This window comes from Archocentrus centrarchus, chromosome 7, assembly GCF_007364275.1.
Source record: "Archocentrus centrarchus isolate MPI-CPG fArcCen1 chromosome 7, fArcCen1, whole genome shotgun sequence".
Lineage (NCBI taxonomy): Eukaryota > Metazoa > Chordata > Actinopteri > Cichliformes > Cichlidae > Archocentrus > Archocentrus centrarchus.
The window spans coordinates 28,716,698-28,743,598 of record NC_044352.1 but is presented as its reverse complement, the minus strand read 5'-3'; the positions used below and the strand labels follow the sequence as shown (position 1 = coordinate 28,743,598).

The 26,901-nt window shown below is 43.9% G+C and overlaps 1 protein-coding gene across 4 annotated transcripts in view; it reads right to left on the bottom strand.

The window, feature by feature from the left end:
• agrn (agrin) overlaps nt 1-26,901 on the bottom strand; it is a 286,862-nt gene that overhangs the window by 159,376 nt on the left and 100,585 nt on the right. For all 4 annotated transcript variants that reach the window (XM_030732751.1, XM_030732752.1, XM_030732753.1 and 1 more), the window contains one exon: nt 22,418-22,456. In XM_030732751.1, the coding sequence (XP_030588611.1) occupies nt 22,418-22,456 (39 nt within the window). The remainder of the gene's footprint in view (nt 1-22,417; nt 22,457-26,901) is intronic.

The following is a 26,901-nucleotide window of genomic DNA, read 5'->3' as shown; positions in this document are numbered from 1 at the left end:
ATTTCACCTGGAAAGCCTTAAGAAGTTGGACTTACTGTGTTTTCAAAACTGTGAGTTTTTGACAAAAGGGCGTGACCCTTATGGGACGGCAAAGTTCGATGATTCGCCATGAACACAAAAATGGCTGTAACTCAAAGCCAACTTGCCCAATCTGGCTCAAACTTCAGTGGTGTGATAAGCATGCTGCCCTGAACACACTCATATGCATAAAGTCCATAAACGTTAGAGCGCCGCCTAGTGGCAGCTCGGAATATCTTAAAATAGCAAGTTTTTTGAGTAGCCCCGGAGCTACGTTTTATCTACATGTATGAAAATGTACATGCTCATGTAACATACTAAGACGTACAAAAAAGTCTCTTGGACCCATACCCCAAACCCTACAGGAAGTCGGCCATCTTCAATTGAAGGTGTCAATTTTTGCGATTTCCACGCCTGCTATTTGAACGAACTTGTCCTAGGGCATTTCACCCAGTGACACCAAATTGGCTCCAGATCATCTACACAAGTAGCCCATCAAAAGTTATTCAGGGTTTTGTAGAATATTGAACGGTGTTGCCATGGCAACCCTCTGAATTTGGACTTTTTTCAATTTCAAATTCACAGAGATTCTAAACATCAGCCCCTGGGCTGTGCTTTCTCTATGTACCTGAAAATGTGCCTGCTGATGTAAGATGCTAACATCTACAAAAAAGTCTCTTGGACCGATAGCCGAAACCCAACAGGAAGTCAGCCACGTTCACTTTAAAGTGTCATTTTTGCAGCATTTTTCGCCTTTTTCAGGCCTTTTTGCCTCAACTCCTCCTAGGGCATTTGACCCAGTGAGACCAAAATGGCTCCAGATCATCCACACAAGTAGCCCATCAAAAGATATTCATGGTTTTGTAGAATATTGAACGGTGTTGCCGTAGCAACCCTCTGAATTTGGACTTTTTTTCCATTTCAGGCCCACAGAGGTTCTAAACATCAGCCCCAGGGCAGTGCTTGGTCTGTGTACCTGAAATCGTGCATGCTGAAGTAACATCCTAAGACGTACAAAAAAGTCTCTTGGACCGATAGCCGAAATCCAACAGGAAGCCTGACATGTTCTAATTAAGGTGTCATTTTTGCAGCATTTTTCACATTTTTCAGGCCTGCTATTTGAATCATCTTCTACTACAGCTTTTCATCCAGTCACACCAAAATGGCTCCAGATCATCTACACAAGTAGCCCATCAAAAGATATTCATGGTTTTGTAGAATATTGAACGGTGTTGCCGTAGCAACCCTCTAAATGTGGGATTTTACTCATATACCACAGTGCACCAAATTGTTACATCTCTGACATACATTGTCCGATCTGCCTCAAACTTCACAGGCTTAATGGGAGGGTAAGGGAGACTGGACACACCCCTCTATCAGCTTTGTTTCACACTCATAACGCCACCTAGTGGCAACAGGAAATCAGTAGGACACTGATACTCATCATCCTATGGTCATTACAGTTTCATTGATGGCTGCAGGCATTACATAGAGCATTGTGACATATTAATTAGTGGGCACTCACCAACGCCACCTAGTGGAAGCGGGAGACGATCGACGCGAAGTACGGCTAGCCTGCTGAGCCGTCAGCAGCCGGGTGAGCCAGCTACTCTCTCGTCTGCGAGAACCTCCGAGCGCGGTTCGGCTGGAGCGTGCCACGGGTCGACGCGCGGCTTGGCTGGAGCGCGCCAGGGGTCGACGCGCGCCCGGTGCGAGGGCCCGCTCATCGCCGCTTGCGGCTTTAATTAGGGCCCGAGCACGAACTGTGCGAAGGCCCTATTGTAATTGCTTCGTTTATTATTATTATTTTTTTTTTTTTTTTTTTTATTATTATTATTATTATTCAGGCAAATGAATTGGCTTTTTGGGGGCTTTATCATATTCAAAAACTCATGAAACTTTGCACATGCGTCACACCTGGTGAAAATTTAAGTATTTTAATGGGCTCGGGCAAGGGCGCGCCCAAATGGCTCGCTAGCGCCCCCTAAACTGGAGCCCCACCGCTGTGTTTCACGTACATGAATGAAACTTCATACACATGTATATCATGTCCAGGCGCACAAAAAATCCTCTTGGAGCCATGCCCTAAACCCAACAGGAAGTCCGCCATTTTGAATTAATTATGCAAATTTGGCGATTTGCAGCCCTCACACTTTTTCTAATAACTCAGAGGTTTTAGACGTTATCATCTTCATATTTGGTTTGTCTAACCTACACCCCCAGGGGAATCTAAATCTCGAAAATGGTGAGTTTTTGCCAAGGGGGAGGGGTCCTTATGCCCCTTTGAACTTTGATCATTCGCCATGAAATTTTGATTGCCTCTCATTCATACCTACATGATCCAATGTGCATCAAACTTCTCCAGTAGGATGAGGGTGCCCCCCTGAACACATACATATGACAATATTTAATATCAGTCGCAGCGCCACCTAGTGGGAACAGGAAATGTCATATTTTACACTTGGAGGTCCAGCTCCAAGGTGGTTTAGCAGAACCATCTCAAATTTCACCTGGAAAGCCTTAAGAAGTTGGACTTACTGTGTTTTCAAAACTGTGACTTTTTGACAAAAGGGCGTGACCCTTATGGGACGGCAAAGTTCGATGATTCGCCATGAACACAAAAATGGCTGTAACTCAAAGCCAACTTGCCCAATCTGGCTCAAACTTCAGTGGTGTGATAAGCATGCTGCCCTGAACACACTCATATGCATAAAGTCCATAAACGTTAGAGCGCCGCCTAGTGGCAGCTCGGAATATCTTAAAATAGCATGTTTTTTGAGTAGCCCCGGAGCTACGTTTTATCTACATGTATGAAAATGTACAGGCTCATGTAACATACTAAGACGTACAAAAAAGTCTCTTGGACCCATACCCCAAACCCTACAGGAAGTCGGCCATCTTCAATTGAAGGTGTCAATTTTTGCGATTTCCACGCCTGCTATTTGAACGAACTCGTCCTAGGGCATTTCACCCACTGACACCAAATTGGCTCCAGATCATCTACACAAGTAGCCCATCAAATATTGTGGAAATCTTTACAAAATATTAAACGGCCTTGTCACACCAGGCCATTAAATTTGGCCTTTGTTTTTCTCCCTCACCACCAAAATTGTTTGTGCACTTGTTCGCACATGCTTTGTCTGATCAGGCTGAAAATTTAATCACTCATGTACACACCCAGGCTGAATCCATAACTACAGATTCAAGACTGTAGGCGCAATAGCGCCCCCTACAGAAGCAAATGAAAATTTGTATGACCGTCCACAGAATTAGTTTTGCTCTGAAATACATGAAATATCTTTCACCATTCCTTACAAAATCCTCATCTATTTGATAAGCCTCCTGCCCTGAACACATTGATATGCATAAAGTCCATAAACGTTAGAGCGCCCCCTACTGGCAGCTTTAAATATCATAATATACCATGTTTTTTAGCTAGCCCCTGAGTTACATTTTATCTACAGCTCTGAAATTTTGCACACTCATGTAACATCCTAAGACATACAAAAAAGTCTCTTGGAGCCATACTCCAAACCCTACAGGAAGTCCAGCATCTTCAATTGAACGTGTCAATTTTTGCCATTTTCAGGCCTGCTATTTGAATGAACTCCTCCTAGGGCATTTCACCCAGTGAGACCAAATTGGCTCCACATCATCTAGACAAACAGCCCATCAAAAAAGTCAATCAGACCCATGCCCTATTTTGCATGCTGGAGCCGTGACCACACCCCCAAATATTCCATTGCGTCTATGCCGAGAGCAAAAGATACCTTTTCCTATAAAAGAATTCAACTTTCTAGAGACCCATCACGATCACAAAACCTCCGAGTGCGGCACGGGTCGACGAGCGCCACAGGTCGACGCGCGCGGAGTGCGAGGGCCCGATATCACCGCTTGCGGTTTTAATTATTAGGGCCCGAGCACGAACTGTGCGAAGGCCCTATTGTAATTGCTTCGTTTATTATTTTATTATTTTGGGGCCCGAGCACGAACTGTGCGAATGCCCTATTGTAATTGCTTCGTTTATTATTTTTATTTTTTTTTTTTTTTTATTATTATTATTATTATTCAGGCAAATGAATTGGCTTTTTGGGGGCTTTATCATATTCAAAAACTCATGAAACTTTGCACATGCGTCACACCTGGTGAAAATTTAAGTATTTTAATGGGCTCGGGCAAGGGCGCGCCCAAATGGCTCGCTAGCGCCCCCTAAACTGGAGCCCCACCGCTGTGTTTCACGTACATGAATGAAACTTCATACACATGTATATCATGTCCAGGCGCACAAAAAATCCTCTTGGAGCCATGCCCTAAACCCAACAGGAAGTCCGCCATTTTGAATTAATTATGCAAATTTGGCGATTTGCAGCCCTCACACTTTTTCTAATAACTCAGAGGTTTTAGACGTTATCATCTTCATATTTGGTTTGTCTAACCTACACCCCCAGGGGAATCTAAATCTCGAAAATGGTGAGTTTTTGCCAAGGGGGAGGGGTCCTTATGCCCCTTTGAACTTTGATCATTCGCCATGAAATTTTGATTGCCTCTCATTCATACCTACATGATCCAATGTGCATCAAACTTCTCCAGTAGGATGAGGGTGCCCCCCGGAACACATACATATGACAATATTTAATATCAGTCGCAGCGCCACCTAGTGGGAACAGGAAATGTCATATTTTACACTTGGAGGTCCAGCTCCAAGGTGGTTTAGCAGAACCATCTCAAATTTCACCTGGAAAGCCTTAAGAAGTTGGACTTACTGTGTTTTCAAAACTGTGACTTTTTGACAAAAGGGCGTGACCCTTATGGGACGGCAAAGTTCGATGATTCGCCATGAACACAAAAATGGCTGTAACTCAAAGCCAACTTGCCCAATCTGGCTCAAACTTCAGTGGTGTGCTAAGCATGCTGCCCTGAACACACTCATATGCATAAAGTCCATAAACGTTAGAGCGCCGCCTAGTGGCAGCTCGGAATATCTTAAAATAGCATGTTTTTTGAGTAGCCCCGGAGCTACGTTTTATCTACATGTATGAAAATGTACAGGCTCATGTAACATACTAAGACGTACAAAAAAGTCTCTTGGACCCATACCCCAAACCCTACAGGAAGTCGGCCATCTTCAATTGAAGGTGTCAATTTTTGCGATTTCCACGCCTGCTATTTGAACGAACTCGTCCTAGGGCATTTCACCCACTGACACCAAATTGGCTCCAGATCATCTACCCAAGTAGCCCATCAAATATTGTGGAAATCTTTACAAAATATTAAACGGCCTTGTCACACCAGGCCATTAAATTTGGCCTTTGTTTTTCTCCCTCACCACCAAAATTGTTTGTGCACTTGTTCGCACATGCTTTGTCTGATCAGGCTGAAAATTTAATCACTCATGTACACACCCAGGCTGAATCCATAACTACAGATTCAAGACTGTAGGCGCAATAGCGCCCCCTACAGAAGCAAATGAAAATTTGTATGACCGTCCACAGAATTAGTTTTGCTCTGAAATACATGAAATATCTTTCACCATTCCTTACAAAATCCTCATCTATTTGATAAGCCTCCTGCCCTGAACACATTGATATGCATAAAGTCCATAAACGTTAGAGCGCCCCCTACTGGCAGCTTTAAATATCATAATATACCATGTTTTTTAGCTAGCCCCTGAGTTACATTTTATCTACAGCTCTGAAATTTTGCACACTCATGTAACATCCTAAGACATACAAAAAAGTCTCTTGGAGCCATACTCCAAACCCTACAGGAAGTCCAGCATCTTCAATTGAAAGTGTCAATTTTTGCCATTTTCAGGCCTGCTATTTGAATGAACTCCTCCTAGGGCATTTCACCCAGTGAGACCAAATTGGCTCCACATCATCTAGACAAACAGCCCATCAAAAAAGTCAATCAGACCCATGCCCTATTTTGCATGCTGGAGCCGTGACCACACCCCCAAATATTCCATTGCGTCTATGCCGAGAGCAAAAGATACCTTTTCCTATAAAAGAATTCAACTTTCTCAGACCTTCTGTACACCATCACGATCACAAGACCTCCGAGTGCGGCACGGGTCGACGAGCGCCACGGGTCGACGCGCAGGGAGTGCGAGGGCCCGATATCACCGCTTGCGGTTTTAATTATTATTATTATTTTTTTTTTTTTTTTTATTATTAGGGCCCGAGCACGAACTGTGCGAAGGCCCTATTGTAATTGCTTCGTTTATTATTTTTATTATTATTATTTTTATTTTTATTATTATTCAGGCAAATGAATTGGCTTTTTGGGGGCTTTATCATATTCAAAAACTCATGAAACTTTGCACATGCATCACACCTGGTGAAAATTTAAGTATTTTAATGGGCTCGGGCAAGGGCGCGCCCAAATGGCTCGCTAGCGCCCCCTAAACTGGAGCCCCACCGCTGTGTTTCACGTACATGAATGAAACTTCATACACATGTATATCATGTCCAGGCGCACAAAAAATCCTCTTGGAGCCATGCCCTAAACCCAACAGGAAGTCCGCCATTTTGAATTAATTATGCAAATTTGGCGATTTGCAGCCCTCACACTTTTTCTAATAACTCAGAGGTTTTAGACGTTATCATCTTCATATTTGGTTTGTCTAACCTACACCCCCAGGGGAATCTAAATCTCGAAAATGGTGAGTTTTTGCCAAGGGGGAGGGGTCCTTATGCCCCTTTGAACTTTGATCATTCGCCATGAAATTTTGATTGCCTCTCATTCATACCTACATGATCCAATGTGCATCAAACTTCTCCAGTAGGATGAGGGTGCCCCCCTGAACACATACATATGACAATATTTAATATCAGTCGCAGCGCCACCTAGTGGGAACAGGAAATGTCATATTTTACACTTGGAGGTCCAGCTCCAAGGTGGTTTAGCAGAACCATCTCAAATTTCACCTGGAAAGCCTTAAGAAGTTGGACTTACTGTGTTTTCAAAACTGTGACTTTTTGACAAAAGGGCGTGACCCTTATGGGACGGCAAAGTTCGATGATTCGCCATGAACACAAAAATGGCTGTAACTCAAAGCCAACTTGCCCAATCTGGCTCAAACTTCAGTGGTGTGATAAGCATGCTGCCCTGAACACACTCATATGCATAAAGTCCATAAACGTTAGAGCGCCGCCTAGTGGCAGCTCGGAATATCTTAAAATAGCATGTTTTTTGAGTAGCCCCGGAGCTACGTTTTATCTACATGTATGAAAATGTACAGGCTCATGTAACATCCTAAGACGTACAAAAAAGTCTCTTGGACCCATACCCCAAACCCTACAGGAAGTCGGCCATCTTCAATTGAAGGTGTCAATTTTTGCGATTTCCACGCCTGCTATTTGAACGAACTCGTCCTAGGGCATTTCACCCACTGACACCAAATTGGCTCCAGATCATCTACACAAGTAGCCCATCAAATATTGTGGAAATCTTTACAAAATATTAAACGGCCTTGTCACACCAGGCCATTAAATTTGGCCTTTGTTTTTCTCCCTCACCACCAAAATTGTTTGTGCACTTGTTCGCACATGCTTTGTCTGATCAGGCTGAAAATTTAATCACTCATGTACACACCCAGGCTGAATCCATAACTACAGATTCAAGACTGTAGGCGCAATAGCGCCCCCTACAGAAGCAAATGAAAATTTGTATGACCGTCCACAGAATTAGTTTTGCTCTGAAATACATGAAATATCTTTCACCATTCCTTACAAAATCCTCATCTATTTGATAAGCCTCCTGCCCTGAACACATTGATATGCATAAAGTCCATAAACGTTAGAGCGCCCCCTACTGGCAGCTTTAAATATCATAATATACCATGTTTTTTAGCTAGCCCCTGAGTTACATTTTATCTACAGCTCTGAAATTTTGCACACTCATGTAACATCCTAAGACATACAAAAAAGTCTCTTGGAGCCATACTCCAAACCCTACAGGAAGTCCAGCATCTTCAATTGAAAGTGTCAATTTTTGTCAATTTTTGCCATTTTCAGGCCTGCTATTTGAATGAACTCCTCCTAGGGCATTTCAGCCAGTGAGACCAAATTGGCTCCAGATCATCTAGACAAACAGCCCATCAAATATTGTGGAAATCTTGACAAAATATTAAACGGTGTTGTCACACCAGGCCATTGAAGTTGGCTTTCATTTTTCTCAATGGCGACCAAAATTGTTTGGGCACGTGTTCGTACATGCTTTGCCCGATCTGCCTGAAAATGTAATCACTCATGTACACAGCCACTCTGAACCCATAACTATGGATTCAAGGCTATACGTAGCTGCAAGAGCGCCCCCTACAGAAGCAAATGAAATTTTGTATAGCATCCACAAACTTAGTTTCTCGGAAATGTATGAAAATGTGTTTCAACATTCTTGACATCATCCTGATCACAATCAGACCCATGCCCTATTTTGCATGCTGGAGCCGTGACCACACCCCCAAATATTCCATTGCGTCTATGCCGAGAGCAAAAGATACCTTTTCCTATAAAAGAATTCAACTTTCTAGAGACCCATCACGATCACAAAACCTCCGAGTGCGGCACGGGTCGACGAGCGCCACGGGTCGACGCGCGCGGAGTACGAGGGCCCGATATCACCGCTTGCGGTTTTAATTAGGGCCCGAGCACGAACTGTGCGAAGGCCCTATTGTAATTGCTTCGTTTATTATTATTATTATTTTTATTATTATTCAGGCAAATGAATTGGCTTTTTGGGGGCTTTATCATATTCAAAAACTCATGAAACTTTGCACATGCGTCACACCTGGTGAAAATTTAAGTATTTTAATGGGCTCGGGCAAGGGCGCGCCCAAATGGCTCGCTAGCGCCCCCTAAACTGGAGCCCCACCGCTGTGTTTCACGTACATGAATGAAACTTCATACACATGTATATCATGTCCAGGCGCACAAAAAATCCTCTTGGAGCCATGCCCTAAACCCAACAGGAAGTCCGCCATTTTGAATTAATTATGCAAATTTGGCGATTTGCAGCCCTCACACTTTTTCTAATAACTCAGAGGTTTTAGACGTTATCATCTTCATATTTGGTTTGTCTAACCTACACCCCCAGGGGAATCTAAATCTCGAAAATGGTGAGTTTTTGCCAAGGGGGAGGGGTCCTTATGCCCCTTTGAACTTTGATCATTCGCCATGAAATTTTGATTGCCTCTCATTCATACCTACATGATCCAATGTGCATCAAACTTCTCCAGTAGGATGAGGGTGCCCCCCTGAACACATACATATGACAATATTTAATATCAGTCGCAGCGCCACCTAGTGGGAACAGGAAATGTCATATTTTACACTTGGAGGTCCAGCTCCAAGGTGGTTTAGCAGAACCATCTCAAATTTCACCTGGAAAGCCTTAAGAAGTTGGACTTACTGTGTTTTCAAAACTGTGAGTTTTTGACAAAAGGGCGTGACCCTTATGGGACGGCAAAGTTCGATGATTCGCCATGAACACAAAAATGGCTGTAACTCAAAGCCAACTTGCCCAATCTGGCTCAAACTTCAGTGGTGTGATAAGCATGCTGCCCTGAACACACTCATATGCATAAAGTCCATAAACGTTAGAGCGCCGCCTAGTGGCAGCTCGGAATATCTTAAAATAGCAAGTTTTTTGAGTAGCCCCGGAGCTACGTTTTATCTACATGTATGAAAATGTACATGCTCATGTAACATACTAAGACGTACAAAAAAGTCTCTTGGACCCATACCCCAAACCCTACAGGAAGTCGGCCATCTTCAATTGAAGGTGTCAATTTTTGCGATTTCCACGCCTGCTATTTGAACGAACTTGTCCTAGGGCATTTCACCCAGTGACACCAAATTGGCTCCAGATCATCTACACAAGTAGCCCATCAAAAGTTATTCAGGGTTTTGTAGAATATTGAACGGTGTTGCCATGGCAACCCTCTGAATTTGGACTTTTTTCAATTTCAAATTCACAGAGATTCTAAACATCAGCCCCTGGGCTGTGCTTTCTCTATGTACCTGAAAATGTGCCTGCTGATGTAAGATGCTAACATCTACAAAAAAGTCTCTTGGACCGATAGCCGAAACCCAACAGGAAGTCAGCCACGTTCACTTTAAAGTGTCATTTTTGCAGCATTTTTCGCCTTTTTCAGGCCTTTTTGCCTCAACTCCTCCTAGGGCATTTGACCCAGTGAGACCAAAATGGCTCCAGATCATCCACACAAGTAGCCCATCAAAAGATATTCATGGTTTTGTAGAATATTGAACGGTGTTGCCGTAGCAACCCTCTGAATTTGGACTTTTTTTCCATTTCAGGCCCAGATAGGTTCTAAACATCAGCCCCAGGGCAGTGCTTGGTCTGTGTACCTGAAATCGTGCATGCTGAAGTAACATCCTAACACGTACAAAAAAGTCTCTTGGACCGATAGCCGAAATCCAACAGGAAGCCTGACATGTTCTAATTAAGGTGTCATTTTTGCAGCATTTTTCACATTTTTCAGGCCTGCTATTTGAATCATCTTCTACTACAGCTTTTCATCCAGTCACACCAAAATGGCTCCAGATCATCTACACAAGTAGCCCATCAAAAGATATTCATGGTTTTGTAGAATATTGAACGGTGTTGCCGTAGCAACCCTCTAAATTTGGAATTTTACTCATATACCACAGTGCACCAAATTGTTACATCTCTGACATACATTGTCCGATCTGCCTCAAACTTCACAGGCTTAATGGGAGGGTAAGGGAGACTGGACACACCCCTCTATCAGCTTTGTTTCACACTCATAACGCCACCTAGTGGCAACAGGAAATCAGTAGGACACTGATACTCATCATCCTATGGTCATTACAGTTTCATTGATGGCTGCAGGCATTACATAGAGCATTGTGACATATTAATTAGTGGGCACTCACCGACGCCACCTAGTGGAAGCGGGAGACGATCGACGCGAAGTACGGCTAGCCTGCTGAGCCGTCAGCAGCCGGGTGAGCCAGCTACTCTCTCGTCTGCGAGAACCTCCGAGCGCGGTTCGGCTGGAGCGTGCCACGGGTCGACGCGCGGCTTGGCTGGAGCGCGCCAGGGGTCGACGCGCGCCGGGTGCGAGGGCCCGCTCATCGCCGCTTGCGGCTTTAATTATTATTATTATTATTCAGGCAAATGAATTGGCTTTTTGGGGGCTTTATCATATTCAAAAACTCATGAAACTTTGCACATGCGTCACACCTGGTGAAAATTTAAGTATTTTAATGGGCTCGGGCAAGGGCGCGCCCAAATGGCTCGCTAGCGCCCCCTAAACTGGAGCCCCACCGCTGTGTTTCACGTACATGAATGAAACTTCATACACATGTATATCATGTCCAGGCGCACAAAAAATCCTCTTGGAGCCATGCCCTAAACCCAACAGGAAGTCCGCCATTTTGAATTAATTATGCAAATTTGGCGATTTGCAGCCCTCACACTTTTTCTAATAACTCAGAGGTTTTAGACGTTATCATCTTCATATTTGGTTTGTCTAACCTACACCCCCAGGGGAATCTAAATCTCGAAAATGGTGAGTTTTTGCCAAGGGGGAGGGGTCCTTATGCCCCTTTGAACTTTGATCATTCGCCATGAAATTTTGATTGCCTCTCATTCATACCTACATGATCCAATGTGCATCAAACTTCTCCAGTAGGATGAGGGTGCCCCCCTGAACACATACATATGACAATATTTAATATCAGTCGCAGCGCCACCTAGTGGGAACAGGAAATGTCATATTTTACACTTGGAGGTCCAGCTCCAAGGTGGTTTAGCAGAACCATCTCAAATTTCACCTGGAAAGCCTTAAGAAGTTGGACTTACTGTGTTTTCAAAACTGTGAGTTTTTGACAAAAGGGCGTGACCCTTATGGGACGGCAAAGTTCGATGATTCGCCATGAACACAAAAATGGCTGTAACTCAAAGCCAACTTGCCCAATCTGGCTCAAACTTCAGTGGTGTGATAAGCATGCTGCCCTGAACACACTCATATGCATAAAGTCCATAAACGTTAGAGCGCCGCCTAGTGGCAGCTCGGAATATCTTAAAATAGCATGTTTTTTGAGTAGCCCCGGAGCTACGTTTTATCTACATGTATGAAAATGTACAGGCTCATGTAACATACTAAGACGTACAAAAAAGTCTCTTGGACCCATACCCCAAACCCTACAGGAAGTCGGCCATCTTCAATTGAAGGTGTCAATTTTTGCGATTTCCACGCCTGCTATTTGAACGAACTCGTCCTAGGGCATTTCACCCACTGACACCAAATTGGCTCCAGATCATCTACACAAGTAGCCCATCAAATATTGTGGAAATCTTTACAAAATATTAAACGGCCTTGTCACACCAGGCCATTAAATTTGGCCTTTGTTTTTCTCCCTCACCACCAAAATTGTTTGTGCACTTGTTCGCACATGCTTTGTCTGATCAGGCTGAAAATTTAATCACTCATGTACACACCCAGGCTGAATCCATAACTACAGATTCAAGACTGTAGGCGCAATAGCGCCCCCTACAGAAGCAAATGAAAATTTGTATGACCGTCCACAGAATTAGTTTTGCTCTGAAATACATGAAATATCTTTCACCATTCCTTACAAAATCCTCATCTATTTGATAAGCCTCCTGCCCTGAACACATTGATATGCATAAAGTCCATAAACGTTAGAGCGCCCCCTACTGGCAGCTTTAAATATCATAATATACCATGTTTTTTAGCTAGCCCCTGAGTTACATTTTATCTACAGCTCTGAAATTTTGCACACTCATGTAACATCCTAAGACATACAAAAAAGTCTCTTGGAGCCATACTCCAAACCCTACAGGAAGTCCAGCATCTTCAATTGAAAGTGTCAATTTTTGCCATTTTCAGGCCTGCTATTTGAATGAACTCCTCCTAGGGCATTTCACCCAGTGAGACCAAATTGGCTCCACATCATCTAGACAAACAGCCCATCAAAAAAGTCAATCAGACCCATGCCCTATTTTGCATGCTGGAGCCGTGACCACACCCCCAAATATTCCATTGCGTCTATGCCGAGAGCAAAAGATACCTTTTCCTATAAAAGAATTCAACTTTCTAGAGACCCATCACGATCACAAAACCTCCGAGTGCGGCACGGGTCGACGAGCGCCACAGGTCGACGCGCGCGGAGTGCGAGGGCCCGATATCACCGCTTGCGGTTTTAATTAGGGCCCGAGCACGAACTGTGCGAAGGCCCTATTGTAATTGCTTCGTTTATTATTATTATTATTATTATTATTATTATTCAGGCAAATGAATTGGCTTTTTGGGGGCTTTATCATATTCAAAAACTCATGAAACTTTGCACATGCGTCACACCTGGTGAAAATTTAAGTATTTTAATGGGCTCGGGCAAGGGCGCGCCCAAATGGCTCGCTAGCGCCCCCTAAACTGGAGCCCCACCGCTGTGTTTCACGTACATGAATGAAACTTCATACACATGTATATCATGTCCAGGCGCACAAAAAATCCTCTTGGAGCCATGCCCTAAACCCAACAGGAAGTCCGCCATTTTGAATTAATTATGCAAATTTGGCGATTTGCAGCCCTCACACTTTTTCTAATAACTCAGAGGTTTTAGACGTTATCATCTTCATATTTGGTTTGTCTAACCTACACCCCCAGGGGAATCTAAATCTCGAAAATGGTGAGTTTTTGCCAAGGGGGAGGGGTCCTTATGCCCCTTTGAACTTTGATCATTCGCCATGAAATTTTGATTGCCTCTCATTCATACCTACATGATCCAATGTGCATCAAACTTCTCCAGTAGGATGAGGGTGCCCCCCTGAACACATACATATGACAATATTTAATATCAGTCGCAGCGCCACCTAGTGGGAACAGGAAATGTCATATTTTACACTTGGAGGTCCAGCTCCAAGGTGGTTTAGCAGAACCATCTCAAATTTCACCTGGAAAGCCTTAAGAAGTTGGACTTACTGTGTTTTCAAAACTGTGAGTTTTTGACAAAAGGGCGTGACCCTTATGGGACGGCAAAGTTCGATGATTCGCCATGAACACAAAAATGGCTGTAACTCAAAGCCAACTTGCCCAATCTGGCTCAAACTTCAGTGGTGTGATAAGCATGCTGCCCTGAACACACTCATATGCATAAAGTCCATAAACGTTAGAGCGCCGCCTAGTGGCAGCTCGGAATATCTTAAAATAGCAAGTTTTTTGAGTAGCCCCGGAGCTACGTTTTATCTACATGTATGAAAATGTACATGCTCATGTAACATACTAAGACGTACAAAAAAGTCTCTTGGACCCATACCCTAAACCCTACAGGAAGTCGGCCATCTTCAATTGAAGGTGTCAATTTTTGCGATTTCCACGCCTGCTATTTGAACGAACTTGTCCTAGGGCATTTCACCCAGTGACACCAAATTGGCTCCAGATCATCTACACAAGTAGCCCATCAAAAGTTATTCAGGGTTTTGTAGAATATTGAACGGTGTTGCCATGGCAACCCTCTGAATTTGGACTTTTTTCAATTTCAAATTCACAGAGATTCTAAACATCAGCCCCTGGGCTGTGCTTTCTCTATGTACCTGAAAATGTGCCTGCTGATGTAAGATGCTAACATCTACAAAAAAGTCTCTTGGACCGATAGCCGAAACCCAACAGGAAGTCAGCCACGTTCACTTTAAAGTGTCATTTTTGCAGCATTTTTCGCCTTTTTCAGGCCTTTTTGCCTCAACTCCTCCTAGGGCATTTGACCCAGTGAGACCAAAATGGCTCCAGATCATCCACACAAGTAGCCCATCAAAAGATATTCATGGTTTTGTAGAATATTGAACGGTGTTGCCGTAGCAACCCTCTGAATTTGGACTTTTTTTCCATTTCAGGCCCAGATAGGTTCTAAACATCAGCCCCAGGGCAGTGCTTGGTCTGTGTACCTGAAATCGTGCATGCTGAAGTAACATCCTAAGACGTACAAAAAAGTCTCTTGGACCGATAGCCGAAATCCAACAGGAAGCCTGACATGTTCTAATTAAGGTGTCATTTTTGCAGCATTTTTCACATTTTTCAGGCCTGCTATTTGAATCATCTTCTACTACAGCTTTTCATCCAGTCACACCAAAATGGCTCCAGATCATCTACACAAGTAGCCCATCAAAAGATATTCATGGTTTTGTAGAACATTGAACGGTGTTGCCGTAGCAACCCTCTAAATGTGGGATTTTACTCATATACCACAGTGCACCAAATTGTTACATCTCTGACATACATTGTCCGATGTGCCTCAAACTTCACAGGCTTAATGGGAGGGTAAGGGAGACTGGACACACCCATCTATCAGCTTTGTTTCACACTCATAACGCCACCTAGTGGTGACATGAAATCAGTAGAATACTGATAAACATTATCCTATGATCATTATAATTTCATTGATGGCTGCGGGCATTACATAGAGCATTGTGATACTTTCATTAGTGGGCACTCAGCGACGCCACCTACTGGAAGCGGGAGACGAACGACGGGAGGTACAGCTAGCCTGCTGAGCCGTCAGCAGCCGGGTGAGCCCACTACTCTCTCGTCTGCGAGAAACTCAGAGCGCGGCTCGGCTGGAGCGTGCCACGGGTCGACGCGCGGCTTGGCTGGAGCGCGCCACGGGTCGACGCGCGCCGGGTGCGAGGGCCCGCTCATCGCCGCTTGCGGCTTTAATTATTATTATTATTCAGGCAAATGAATTGGCTTTTTGGGGGCTTTATCATATTCAAAAACTCATGAAACTTGGCACATGCGTCACACCTGGTGAAAATTTAAGTATTTTAATGGGCTCGGGCAAGGGCGCGCCCAAATGGCTCGCTAGCGCCCCCTAAACTGGAGCCCCACCGCTGTGTTTCACGTACATGAATGAAACTTCATACACATGTATATCATGTCCAGGCGCACAAAAAATCCTCTTGGAGCCATGCCCTAAACCCAACAGGAAGTCCGCCATTTTGAATTAATTATGCAAATTTGGCGATTTGCAGCCCTCACACTTTTTCTAATAACTCAGAGGTTTTAGACGTTATCATCTTCATATTTGGTTTGTCTAACCTACACCCCCAGGGGAATCTAAATCTCGAAAATGGTGAGTTTTTGCCAAGGGGGAGGGGTCCTTATGCCCCTTTGAACTTTGATCATTCGCCATGAAATTTTGATTGCCTCTCATTCATACCTACATGATCCAATGTGCATCAAACTTCTCCAGTAGGATGAGGGTGCCCCCCTGAACACATACATATGACAATATTTAATATCAGTCGCAGCGCCACCTAGTGGGAACAGGAAATGTCATATTTTACACTTGGAGGTCCAGCTCCAAGGTGGTTTAGCAGAACCATCTCAAATTTCACCTGGAAAGCCTTAAGAAGTTGGACTTACTGTGTTTTCAAAACTGTGAGTTTTTGACAAAAGGGCGTGACCCTTATGGGACGGCAAAGTTCGATGATTCGCCATGAACACAAAAATGGCTGTAACTCAAAGCCAACTTGCCCAATCTGGCTCAAACTTCAGTGGTGTGATAAGCATGCTGCCCTGAACACACTCATATGCATAAAGTCCATAAACGTTAGAGCGCCGCCTAGTGGCAGCTCGGAATATCTTAAAATAGCAAGTTTTTTGAGTAGCCCCGGAGCTACGTTTTATCTACATGTATGAAAATGTACATGCTCATGTAACATACTAAGACGTACAAAAAAGTCTCTTGGACCCATACCCCAAACCCTACAGGAAGTCGGCCATCTTCAATTGAAGGTGTCAATTTTTGCGATTTCCACGCCTGCTAATTGAACGAACTTGTCCTAGGGCATTTCACCCAGTGACACCAAATTGGCTCCAGATCATCTACACAAGTAGCCCATCAAAAGTTATTCAGGGTTTTGTAGAATATTGAACGGTGTTGCCATGGCAACCCTCTGAATTTGGACTTTTTTCAATTTCAAATTCACAGAGATTCTAAACATCAGCCCCTGGGCTGTGCTTTCTCTATGTACCTGAAAATGTGCCTGCTGATGTAAAATGCTAACATCTACAAAAAAGTCTCTTGGACCGATAGCCGAAACACAACAGGAAGTCAGCCACGTTCACTTTAAAGTGTCATTTTTGCAGCATTTTTCGCCTTTTCCAGGCCTTTTTGCCTCAACTCCTCCTAGGGCATTTGACCCAGTGAGACCAAAATGGCTCCAGATCATCCACACAAGTAGCCCATCAAAAGATATTCATGGTTTTGTAGAATATTGAACGGTGTTGCCGTAGCAACCCTCTGAATTTGGACTTTTTTTCCATTTCAGGCCCAGATAGGTTCTAAACATCAGCCCCAGGGCAGTGCTTGGTCTGTGTACCTGAAATCGTGCATGCTGAAGTAACATCCTAAGACGTACAAAAAAGTCTCTTGGACCGATAGCCGAAATCCAACAGGAAGCCTGACATGTTCTAATTAAGGTGTCATTTTTGCAGCATTTTTCACATTTTTCAGGCCTGCTATTTCAATCATCTTCTACTACAGCTTTTCATCCAGTCACACCAAAATGGCTCCAGATCATCCACACAAGTAGCCCATAAAAGATATTCATGGTTTTGTAGAATATTGAACGGTGTTGCCGTAGCAACCCTCTGAATGTGGGATTTTACTCATATACCACAGTGCACCAAATTGTTACATCTCTGACATACATTGTCCGATCTGCCTCAAACTTCACAGGCTTAATGGGAGGGTAAGGGAGACTGGACACACCCCTCTATCAGCTTTGTTTCACACTCATAACGCCACCTAGTGGCAACAGGAAATCTGTAGGACACTGATACTCATCATCCTATGGTCATTACAGTTTCATTGATGGCTGCAGGCATTACATAGAGCATTGTGACATATTAATTAGTGGGCACTCACCGACGCCACCTAGTGGAAGCGGGAGACGATCGACTCGAAGTACGGCTAGCCTGCTGAGCTGTCAGCAGCCGGGTGAGCCAGCTACTCTCTCGTCTGCGAGAACCTCCGAGCGCGGTTTGGCTGGAGCGTGCCACGGGTCGACGCGCGGCTTGGCTGGAGCGCGCCAGGGGTCGACGCGCGCCGGGTGCGAGGGCCCGCTCATCGCCGCTTGCGGCTTTAATGGAAATTTGTTTTGTTTTCTACTTTAATGCCCGATTTTTAAACCTCCTGCAAATTCAAGCACACATAGTTTGGCTGAATTTATACTGTGTGACGTTTGAGGCAAAATAAAGAGAGTTGCCACAACTGTGTTAAGCTGTATCACTGCACTGGATGAACATGTGGCATTAATATTGGATTTTTACCATTTATTTTGCAACAATGAGAGCAGCCATCAGAGACTGAAACCTCTAAATTAGACATGACTTTTAGGGATGCTTGCTGACAGCTTCCAGATCACAGCCAACGATAGCTCAGTGTGATGTACATCCACATCAAAGATCTGCTGATCCTTACAAGGTCCAAGGTCCCTGACTAACCTGCATCAACAATCGGTGAGGTTTGCTCCAACAGCTGGGGGGACATATCAAAGAAAACCTGCATCACTAACTGTGTCAACAATTACGCTGTGTCATAGGAAATCAAAAGAAAACAGCGCTGCGCTTTACTGCTTCAGCCCACTCAGCTCTCTCGTCTCTAGCTAATATTTTTGTTTTTCTCTCTTTGGACGGCTGCTTCTAGCCCATCTTGGTCGATCGATACTGGGAAGCTGAGGTGAGTCGAGGCCGGTCTGTGTGGGAAGGTTGTCAGTGATGAATGGTTAGATGTGGGGGGTTTAGGATATTTGGCTAATTCTGTTGTCTTTCACCTGCGTTTATGAAAAAAAAAATTCTACTTTCTCGCTGCTCAGACGCTCACGCAAGCTCTGCTGAATCAACTGATGTGAAGCGAGATGGGCTGAAGTGAGGATCCAGAGTTCAGCTGTGCAATTTGAGATGTCTGTGTACTTTTAAAGGGCAACAAACTTTCCGCCGATAAAGTCAAGGCTGCTTGCTTTCCCCCACCAGCCTCAACAACAGTGGTCTAACAAGCTGCACGCCGTTAAAAGCCGGACATGACAACTCTTCTGTTAAATTATAATCCTAGAGAGGCGACTTTACGGTGTACCTTTGATATCTTGATGTGAGACTTTCTCAGCCAGTAGCCCCGCCCTGGATAAAAGATGAGGTAGATACTTTGCCTCTGTTGTGTAAAATCTGTGATGTGAAAAGATTTAATTAAGATAGGCCGAGGAGTCATAATTAATTCTGCCTCTCTCTGAGTCAGGCTTACTGTCAAGAACACAGGGAAAGGCTCCCAGAATAAATTACAGGAGGACCGTGTATGTATATGTGTGTGTGTGTGTGTGTGTGTGTTTGAGGGGGTAATGGCTGTGAAGCCCTTGGTTACTGTATTCTCCCGGAGCTGAAAAGCGGTTATGTCAGTTCTGGGTAGTGTTCTCAAAGTGTAAGTGAGCCCGCTGGCACTTTTTTTTTCTTTTTTTTTTTTATACAGGCATCCCACCGTCTTAGATCAAATCACATTTCAGTCCAGGAGTTTATTTTGACTGTCAGTGAGGAGCATCCTCTGGAGAGAGCTGTCAGTGACAAATGTGAAATGGAAAGATTCACAGCGAATGGGCTCTTTCCAGGCAGGTGGTGCTGAAGACGGCTGCAGTCACTGGAGACCTCTGAACTGTCTGTGGCTCAGCTCTCCCATTACACCTCCTTTATAGTGACGGTCTGGCCTATTTTGAATCTTGTTCGGCCATTGTTTCGCAACCTAAGCTTGCAATAGGAAGAAATGAGGGCTATATCTCCAGGGAAACACTATATTACACTACATTTTTTTTTTCTTTCTGAGACAGAATCTATTTTGTTCAAGTGGCATAACTTAAAAACCCCTCATAAGTCTTAACAGAAACTACATATAACATTACCAGTGCCTCCTTTGCATGTCCTTAACAAGCGGACAAGCATTTTCTGTGTTTTCTCTGCATGTGGTCGCTAACAGCTGGAGGCCAAGAGCCTCATTCATGCAGAATTTCTCTCATTCAACCCCAGTTCCAAAGTCCAATATTAATCCCTCAAGCTGCAAATTCTATGAGCTTTTTAGCTTTGGCCAAACACGCAACAACTGTCTTATTATCAGGAGACGACAGGCAATAATGAGTATAGCCAGAGCCGAGCAACTGCTGCTTTGAGCTTTCAAAGAAAGAGCCTAATTAAAGGCTGCTTTGTGACTTTTGTCACTTTTTTTGACTGGTGATTATAGGCCATTCACTGGGAAGGAGTCATCAGCTATTTGCGGGTGGCGCGCACCATAAATATCACGTAAGAGCTTTGCTTATGCTGGGCCGAAGCCACATTTTTTTCCCCTACCGGCTCCCAAGATTCTCTCGCTCTAATTTGCAGAACAAATTCCTTTACTTTCTGCAGAATCTCCTCTCGCTAATAAGGACGTCTCATAAACGGCATTTCGGAGACAAACAAGGCTGTTTAAAGATGCAGGCTTCTCTGTATCTTGTCTGTGATTTCCTGTAATTAAGTACTGGGGAGCAGAGTGAGCGTCCTTGGCATCGAGGACAAGTTCAGCAGAACAAGCCTTGCTCCTTTTGGAGCTGATTTGACTAATGGCAGAGCTATATTAGCCCTCTGCTGGTTTGCAGCATCTTCTAAATCACCCCTCCACTGCTACTAAAACCATACGTCTCCAAAAAGTGGCCTACTGCTGTATTTGGGCCAACTCTAATTGTCTCGCTAATCTCTTCAGCGTTAAATGACCCAGAGAAACTGGGTCCCACAGGGCAGGCTTACCCTGCTGATTGGAGACTTTGCTTTTTGTTTTGCTTGGCATATTAAAACAGCATAGGCTGCTGATGGAAAGCCTACAGAACTATTGGAAATGTAATTAAGGGCTAGCAGCAGCTTTTAAACGGTTGACTAGTGCAGAAACAAACTGTGCCCTTCAGACAGCAAAAACTTTAATACATGGGAAATGAGTGGCCCGATCGATAAGGAGGGCGTTATTTCTTTTGTACGGGAAAATTCAATGGAGAACAGAAATGGGCTGTTTCAGTGCCTGTATACTATTTCTCATTTTCCCAGCGGAGAGCCGAATTTTATGGCAATATTTGCTTGAAAAGCAGACAAATAGAGTCCTCTCTGTAAGATATAATCATTTGTCAAGTCAATTTCATCTGTCATTAAAACAAAAACAAATAGCTTCTGTAAGCTGTGCTGACCACAATTGAATCTCCAGTGTTCTGTGAAGACAAAAGATTTAAAAAAAAAAAAAAAAAAAGAGGCATGCAGCACGTATGCTCCTCAGGCGTTCAGGTGAGGCAGAGTTGAGAAATGCTTCAATCAAGCACAATTATTTGTTGAAACCATTTTGGACTGACAGTGAGCACCCCTATTGTCCCTACAATAGGCTGTTCACAATTACATTCATCACAAACCACCTCTTATTTGACGCGTCTTTTTTTTTTTTTTTTTAAGCAGACATTTTTCACAAACCGCTTTCACAAACAAGCCGGCCTATGGGGCGAGTGATTGAGCAATTATCAGAAACAGATTCGGCAAACCCATACCGTGGCCTTTTGTCCCCTGCATCAGCCAGCCTTGGGATCATTAGAAACTTTTTTTTTTCTCTTCATGTTTTCTCTCTTCAAACCTCTGGCTTTGTAGCCTTGCACACAAGCAGGATGATACAACACCTTCAGAACTAGTAGGAGTCCGTCCGTCCCTGGCTATCTGTCAGTGCAGCAAAAAGACATCAAAGTCTATCAAACACTGTCTCACTGTGCTGCCTCTGATAAATATTCATGATCGAAGCTTGAAAACCAGCTGTTTTTCTCCAATTAAAGCTTGCAGAAATGTACTGTTTTGGAAATAAATTGTTGCTTTTTTTAATTAATGGCTCGTGTTACTGCACTTAAAAACAACTGAAAAAAAAAATATAGCACTCCATTCCAGAGATGTGCTGGATGAGAACATATGGATAACAAGGTGAGGAAATGGTGCAGCACCGAGCCCCTGTTACCCATGGAAAGGGAGGGGTATATCCTATTAGACCTTATCAGAAACATGAGAATGCTGCTTTGGTAACAGGTATTGAACGCCAGCCCAACTGGCCATGCAGAGCAGATCAAATCAAGTCATCAAAAGATCCTTCTTACATCAAAGCCCAAAGCAGGCCTGGCCACGTGCCTGCCATACCAACAGTGTCGAAACAAAAAGCGGGGCAGCCAAATCTGGCAAAGCACACAGACGGCTGCCCACTTCAAAGGCAGGGATCTGCTGTCTGCGGCCATTATTCGCTGGCACCCCCCAGAAACCCAGCGGTCAATGAAGGCGAGCGGGGAGAAACCACTGAGGACTTACCATCAGGAGGCTGGGCCGGTGTGAAGTGAGGTGGTTTGTCTGAAAGAGATAAAAGAGAAAGAGAGAAATAGGTTTTTAGTTTTGGGGAGCTTCAGCGACTTCCCAGGAGTAAAGGCCAAGTAATTGAGTTGCTACAAAAAAAAAAAAAAAGAGAGACAAAAAAAGAGGCAGGGCTTGGCTTTTTCCTCTAACACATTCTAATGCAGTGACTGGATCCTACAGGGATCCGGCTGAGCTAATCGAGGCAAGTACATTTCAGCAAAAGCAGTGTCATCATTGTCATTCATTACATCTACGCTCTTTTGATCCCAACCCCACTTCTGATATTAGAGCACACGAGGATTGAGAAGACAGACATCTGTTTTTGTGTCGGGTTCAAAAGTACGAGCCCAGACGTGAAATTACACAATACTGATATCATAATGTACCTCAGACCCCCCCCCCCCCCCCCCCCCCCCCCAGCCCTGAAGATCCTTCAACTATAAGCACAATAAATCAGAATGTTTTCCCTTAATTCATTAAATGACATCATACTATTGTCCCGGTCAAAACCCAGCAGACCATGACATAAAGCTTATCAGTTCATGGGAACCATAAAAACAAGACCTGCAGTGTCAAATGACTGAGTGTGGAAAATCGCTCACAGGAAGAAAAGGAAAAAAAAAGCTCAGGTAACCTGAACCCTTTGCAGTGTTGATACCATGATGCCTGCCAATGAAGACAAACTTGACCAGGCTGTTTGCACTGATTAGGAACCCTTATATATAATGAAGATTGATGTAGCTTATTTCCACATTACTTTGCAGGGAAATTGGGGGCTATTGTTAAAAACTGAAATGCGGCTAAAACTAACAACTATTATTATATTGTTGTTTAATCTCATGATTATTTTTTCAATTACATGATCAATTTGTTTAGGCACCAAAATAAGAAAAAGAGCGAAAAAGCAATTTCCCAGAGCCTTAGGAGATGTTCAGTCTGAAACCCCAAAAATGTGTCATTTCCAATGTTAAACAGCCAATTTCCAGATTTTAGAGGCTATAACCAGAAAAAAAACAAAAAAAGTTTGCTTGCAAAACAATGGGCCATTCATACCGCAGTAGATTCATTTTCTGCGGATTGACTAACTGATTAAACAACTGAGCATTAAGTAGTGAACAGAGGACAATCAAGTATGCAGACAGCACACACATACGGTATGAGCATCATGTAAGAGAAGCAAACACATGTCCGGTTTGTTGAATGCTGCAGAATTATAAATGTTTTTCTCACAAAAACTTCACAATAACAAACGATCAGTCCTGGAGTGACTCATACGTCAGTCTTGTACGTTCACGTGCATTCACGCGTGCAGAAAGAGGCAAGCACACCCTTTCTTAAAATAATTATTAAATAACACGACATACATTTTGTGACAATAAATAAAGTAGCGCAATCAGCTGTCCCTCCGGTGAGTCCTTCTCCCTGCGGACCACCACCTTCAAACCCACCGTCTTGCACAGCAGCATCCAAATGTAATCCTTGTTTTGCTCTGCAGCCTACAGTAGGTGAGCTCATGATAGCAGCAACGTGCTGCAGGCTCTGGCTGCTGTGGCCTCACCAGCACCGTTGCCAGCCACCCACAAAACCAAGAGATTTTCCGGAAAGGCGGCTGAATGACCTTGAGGACGGCCAGACAGGAAGGGCCTGAGCTAGATAGTCAGCAGCAAATGAACTTTCAAAATATGAGTAAGGGGCCTATTTATTGGTAAATCCATCACAAATGCTGTTCTTTTCTCTGACAAATGAAAAATAAAAAATGACTAGAATGTGTCACGAAATTTTAATTGAGTTGTCATTAATGTACCTGAGTGGACTGCCAGAGTAAAGTCTATGGGCAGGAAACACTACAGATCATCATCATCACTTAGTAGTGATCATTAGCAAATGTCCAGCTTTTAAAAAAAAAATGTTTTCCTCGAAGAGCATCTCGATACACTGGCCAAAGTGTGCACTAGAGGTCCAGGCACGACCCAACTGAACCACCATCTGCACTCCAGCAGTCAACTCGGCTGTCTGACTCACTAAGCAAAGCCCCAGTGAGTTGTCAGAGCTGCCTGCGCTGAACAAACACACCAACACACACGGCTTGTGCAACCACCCAGCCATGTCTCCAATGTCTCTGCACTGTGAAGGATAATGAGGAAGATAAAACACATCACATCATTTACCCCGCTAACACATTTTTTCGGGGACCCACATCAACCAATGCACCGAAGCCTTTTCTCAGGACTTCTGCGATCCACGTTGGAATCCCGAGACACAGCTGAGTTTTAAATTTAGGCTCACTTAAAATTGCTTGTCAACAGCCGAGGCTTCAGGGGAGAAAGCAAAAGTGTGTGTGTGTGTGCGTGTGTGAGTGTGTGCGCGTGCGAGAGAGAGAGAGAGAGAGTGAAAGAAAAAATGAGGAGAGGGAAGAGGAGAGGCGAGGTTGGGGCTGGAGGTGAATAATGAAGTGTCTGGTGAAGCTGTTTCCTAGTCAGTCATGACAGTAGCTGATTTCCATCTGTGGGGATTTCAAGAAAACACAGAAATTGGCACGAGGATGATACAGAAGAAGTTCTCCTAAGATTGTAAAGGTGCACATACGCAGACTCTGCTTCCCGTCTTGCATCTGCAAGCACGTCTAAATGTGAAAAAAAAACAAAACAAACACACACCAATAAAGACGTATTACCGCACAGGAGGGAGAATAAGGAAAAGCGCGACAGAGAAGGTGCAATACAAAAAGCGAGCTGCTGGGGAGAGCTAAACGATTTCTTCACATTTCCATAACGAAAGCACAAGATAAGATCTCTCCATAAACATATCAGCCGTTTTCATCTCCCTTCGCAACCTGGCAGAGCCTGCGTGAGTTCCTTTGCCTGTGTGAATGTCACAATGCGGCCATCATTCACCCTATATCTTCAGCAAATCAATACGTGTCTGAGTGTGACATTTAGCCATGTGCAGAAGGAGGTGTGTGTGTATATATCTTTGCATGTGTGTCACCTTCCCCTTTGCTTCGGTTGATGTATAGTCAAACCAAATGATGAAGTGAGTGTGTGTCCGCGCTGGCAGGAAAAAGCATTTGGGAGGGGGGGCTACAAACTGTATGCGTATGTGTGAACATGCTTCACCCCATATGGCGACAACAGAAATTGCGAATCTGAGGTTGCATGACTCCTCTAACACCCTTCCTCCAATCACACACATACACACACGTCACTACTACCGGCGCTATCACAATCCCATCCAGCTGTCCTTGTGGCCACATGGCGAGGGCTCTTGGCAGCATAATAGACCCTCTTTCAGCTCATCAATTTCTCCAGTGCACATTTCTTTTCACTCGGTCATCTGAGAGGTGAAGATTGGCTTGCTTTAACTGAGTTTTTATTAAATCTAATAGAATCTGTCTGGCTTAAATTGATTCGGGAACACGGCGAGGTTACAAATGAACTATCCCCATTGCGGTGACCAAGAGCGGCGAGTTAGAGAAGGAACAAGTGACAGAGATGACAGGAAGACAATCTCTGACATATCCGAGGAGGAGCATCCTCTGCCGAGGCTTTGCCTCGTCTATGGGTGCAAATTCAACAGCCTGATAACAGCCTAAGAGAAATCCAGCAAAAACAGGTGGAATAACAACTGCGGACAGAGAGAATTAAAAGAGCCTTTCCCTCCAAAATGATCCTCAAATAGCACTTTAAATCGAATTTGGCAGTATTAAAATCACTATTACAGTTGTGCTTTTTGAACGCATTTGCTTACTTATTATAATCTGCAGGTGATTATGAGGAGCAAGTCATGCATAAATATTAGCCCACTTTGAAACGTTGAATAAATTTCACCTTTAACACAGTTTTAGCTGGCAGGGCACTCACAAACAGAAATGTGTAACTCTGTGAGAGAGTGAGCAGCATGAACAAGCCTGCGTTAACAAAGTGAAGTGGGGGGAAAACCTGGCTGCAGGTTGCAGGCTGGTGGTGCGAAAACAAAAGGTGGCAGGCGGATGTCTATTTCAGTCATGTTGTGAAGGTAACTGTCGGCATAATCGGCCCTATCTGTCGCGGGGTGGGCCGAGTATCGCATCATTGTTTTCTAAGCAATATTTGAAATGTCTCGAGAATTGAGAATCAAAAAGTGTCAAGTGGCATCAAACACTGTGATTCTTGTGATGTCTTTTATCTACGGCAAAACCCTGAGAGAGGAGGGGGGGAGACATCTATTCTTCAAATTAATGTAATGAGGGGGAAAAAAAAAAGACATTTTTTTGTACATAAACTCAGCCACCGCAATGGCACTATTACTTGAAATCCACAGTTAACTCTTTTTTTTCAGAGCACTTTCACACAATGTCCACTATCAAAACTGCCACCGCTAACTAAGGCTCACAAATTGCATGCTTTGGACTCTTAATGAGCTGCTTTAATTTCGATAGATTAAGAGGAAGGAATTTTGCGCTG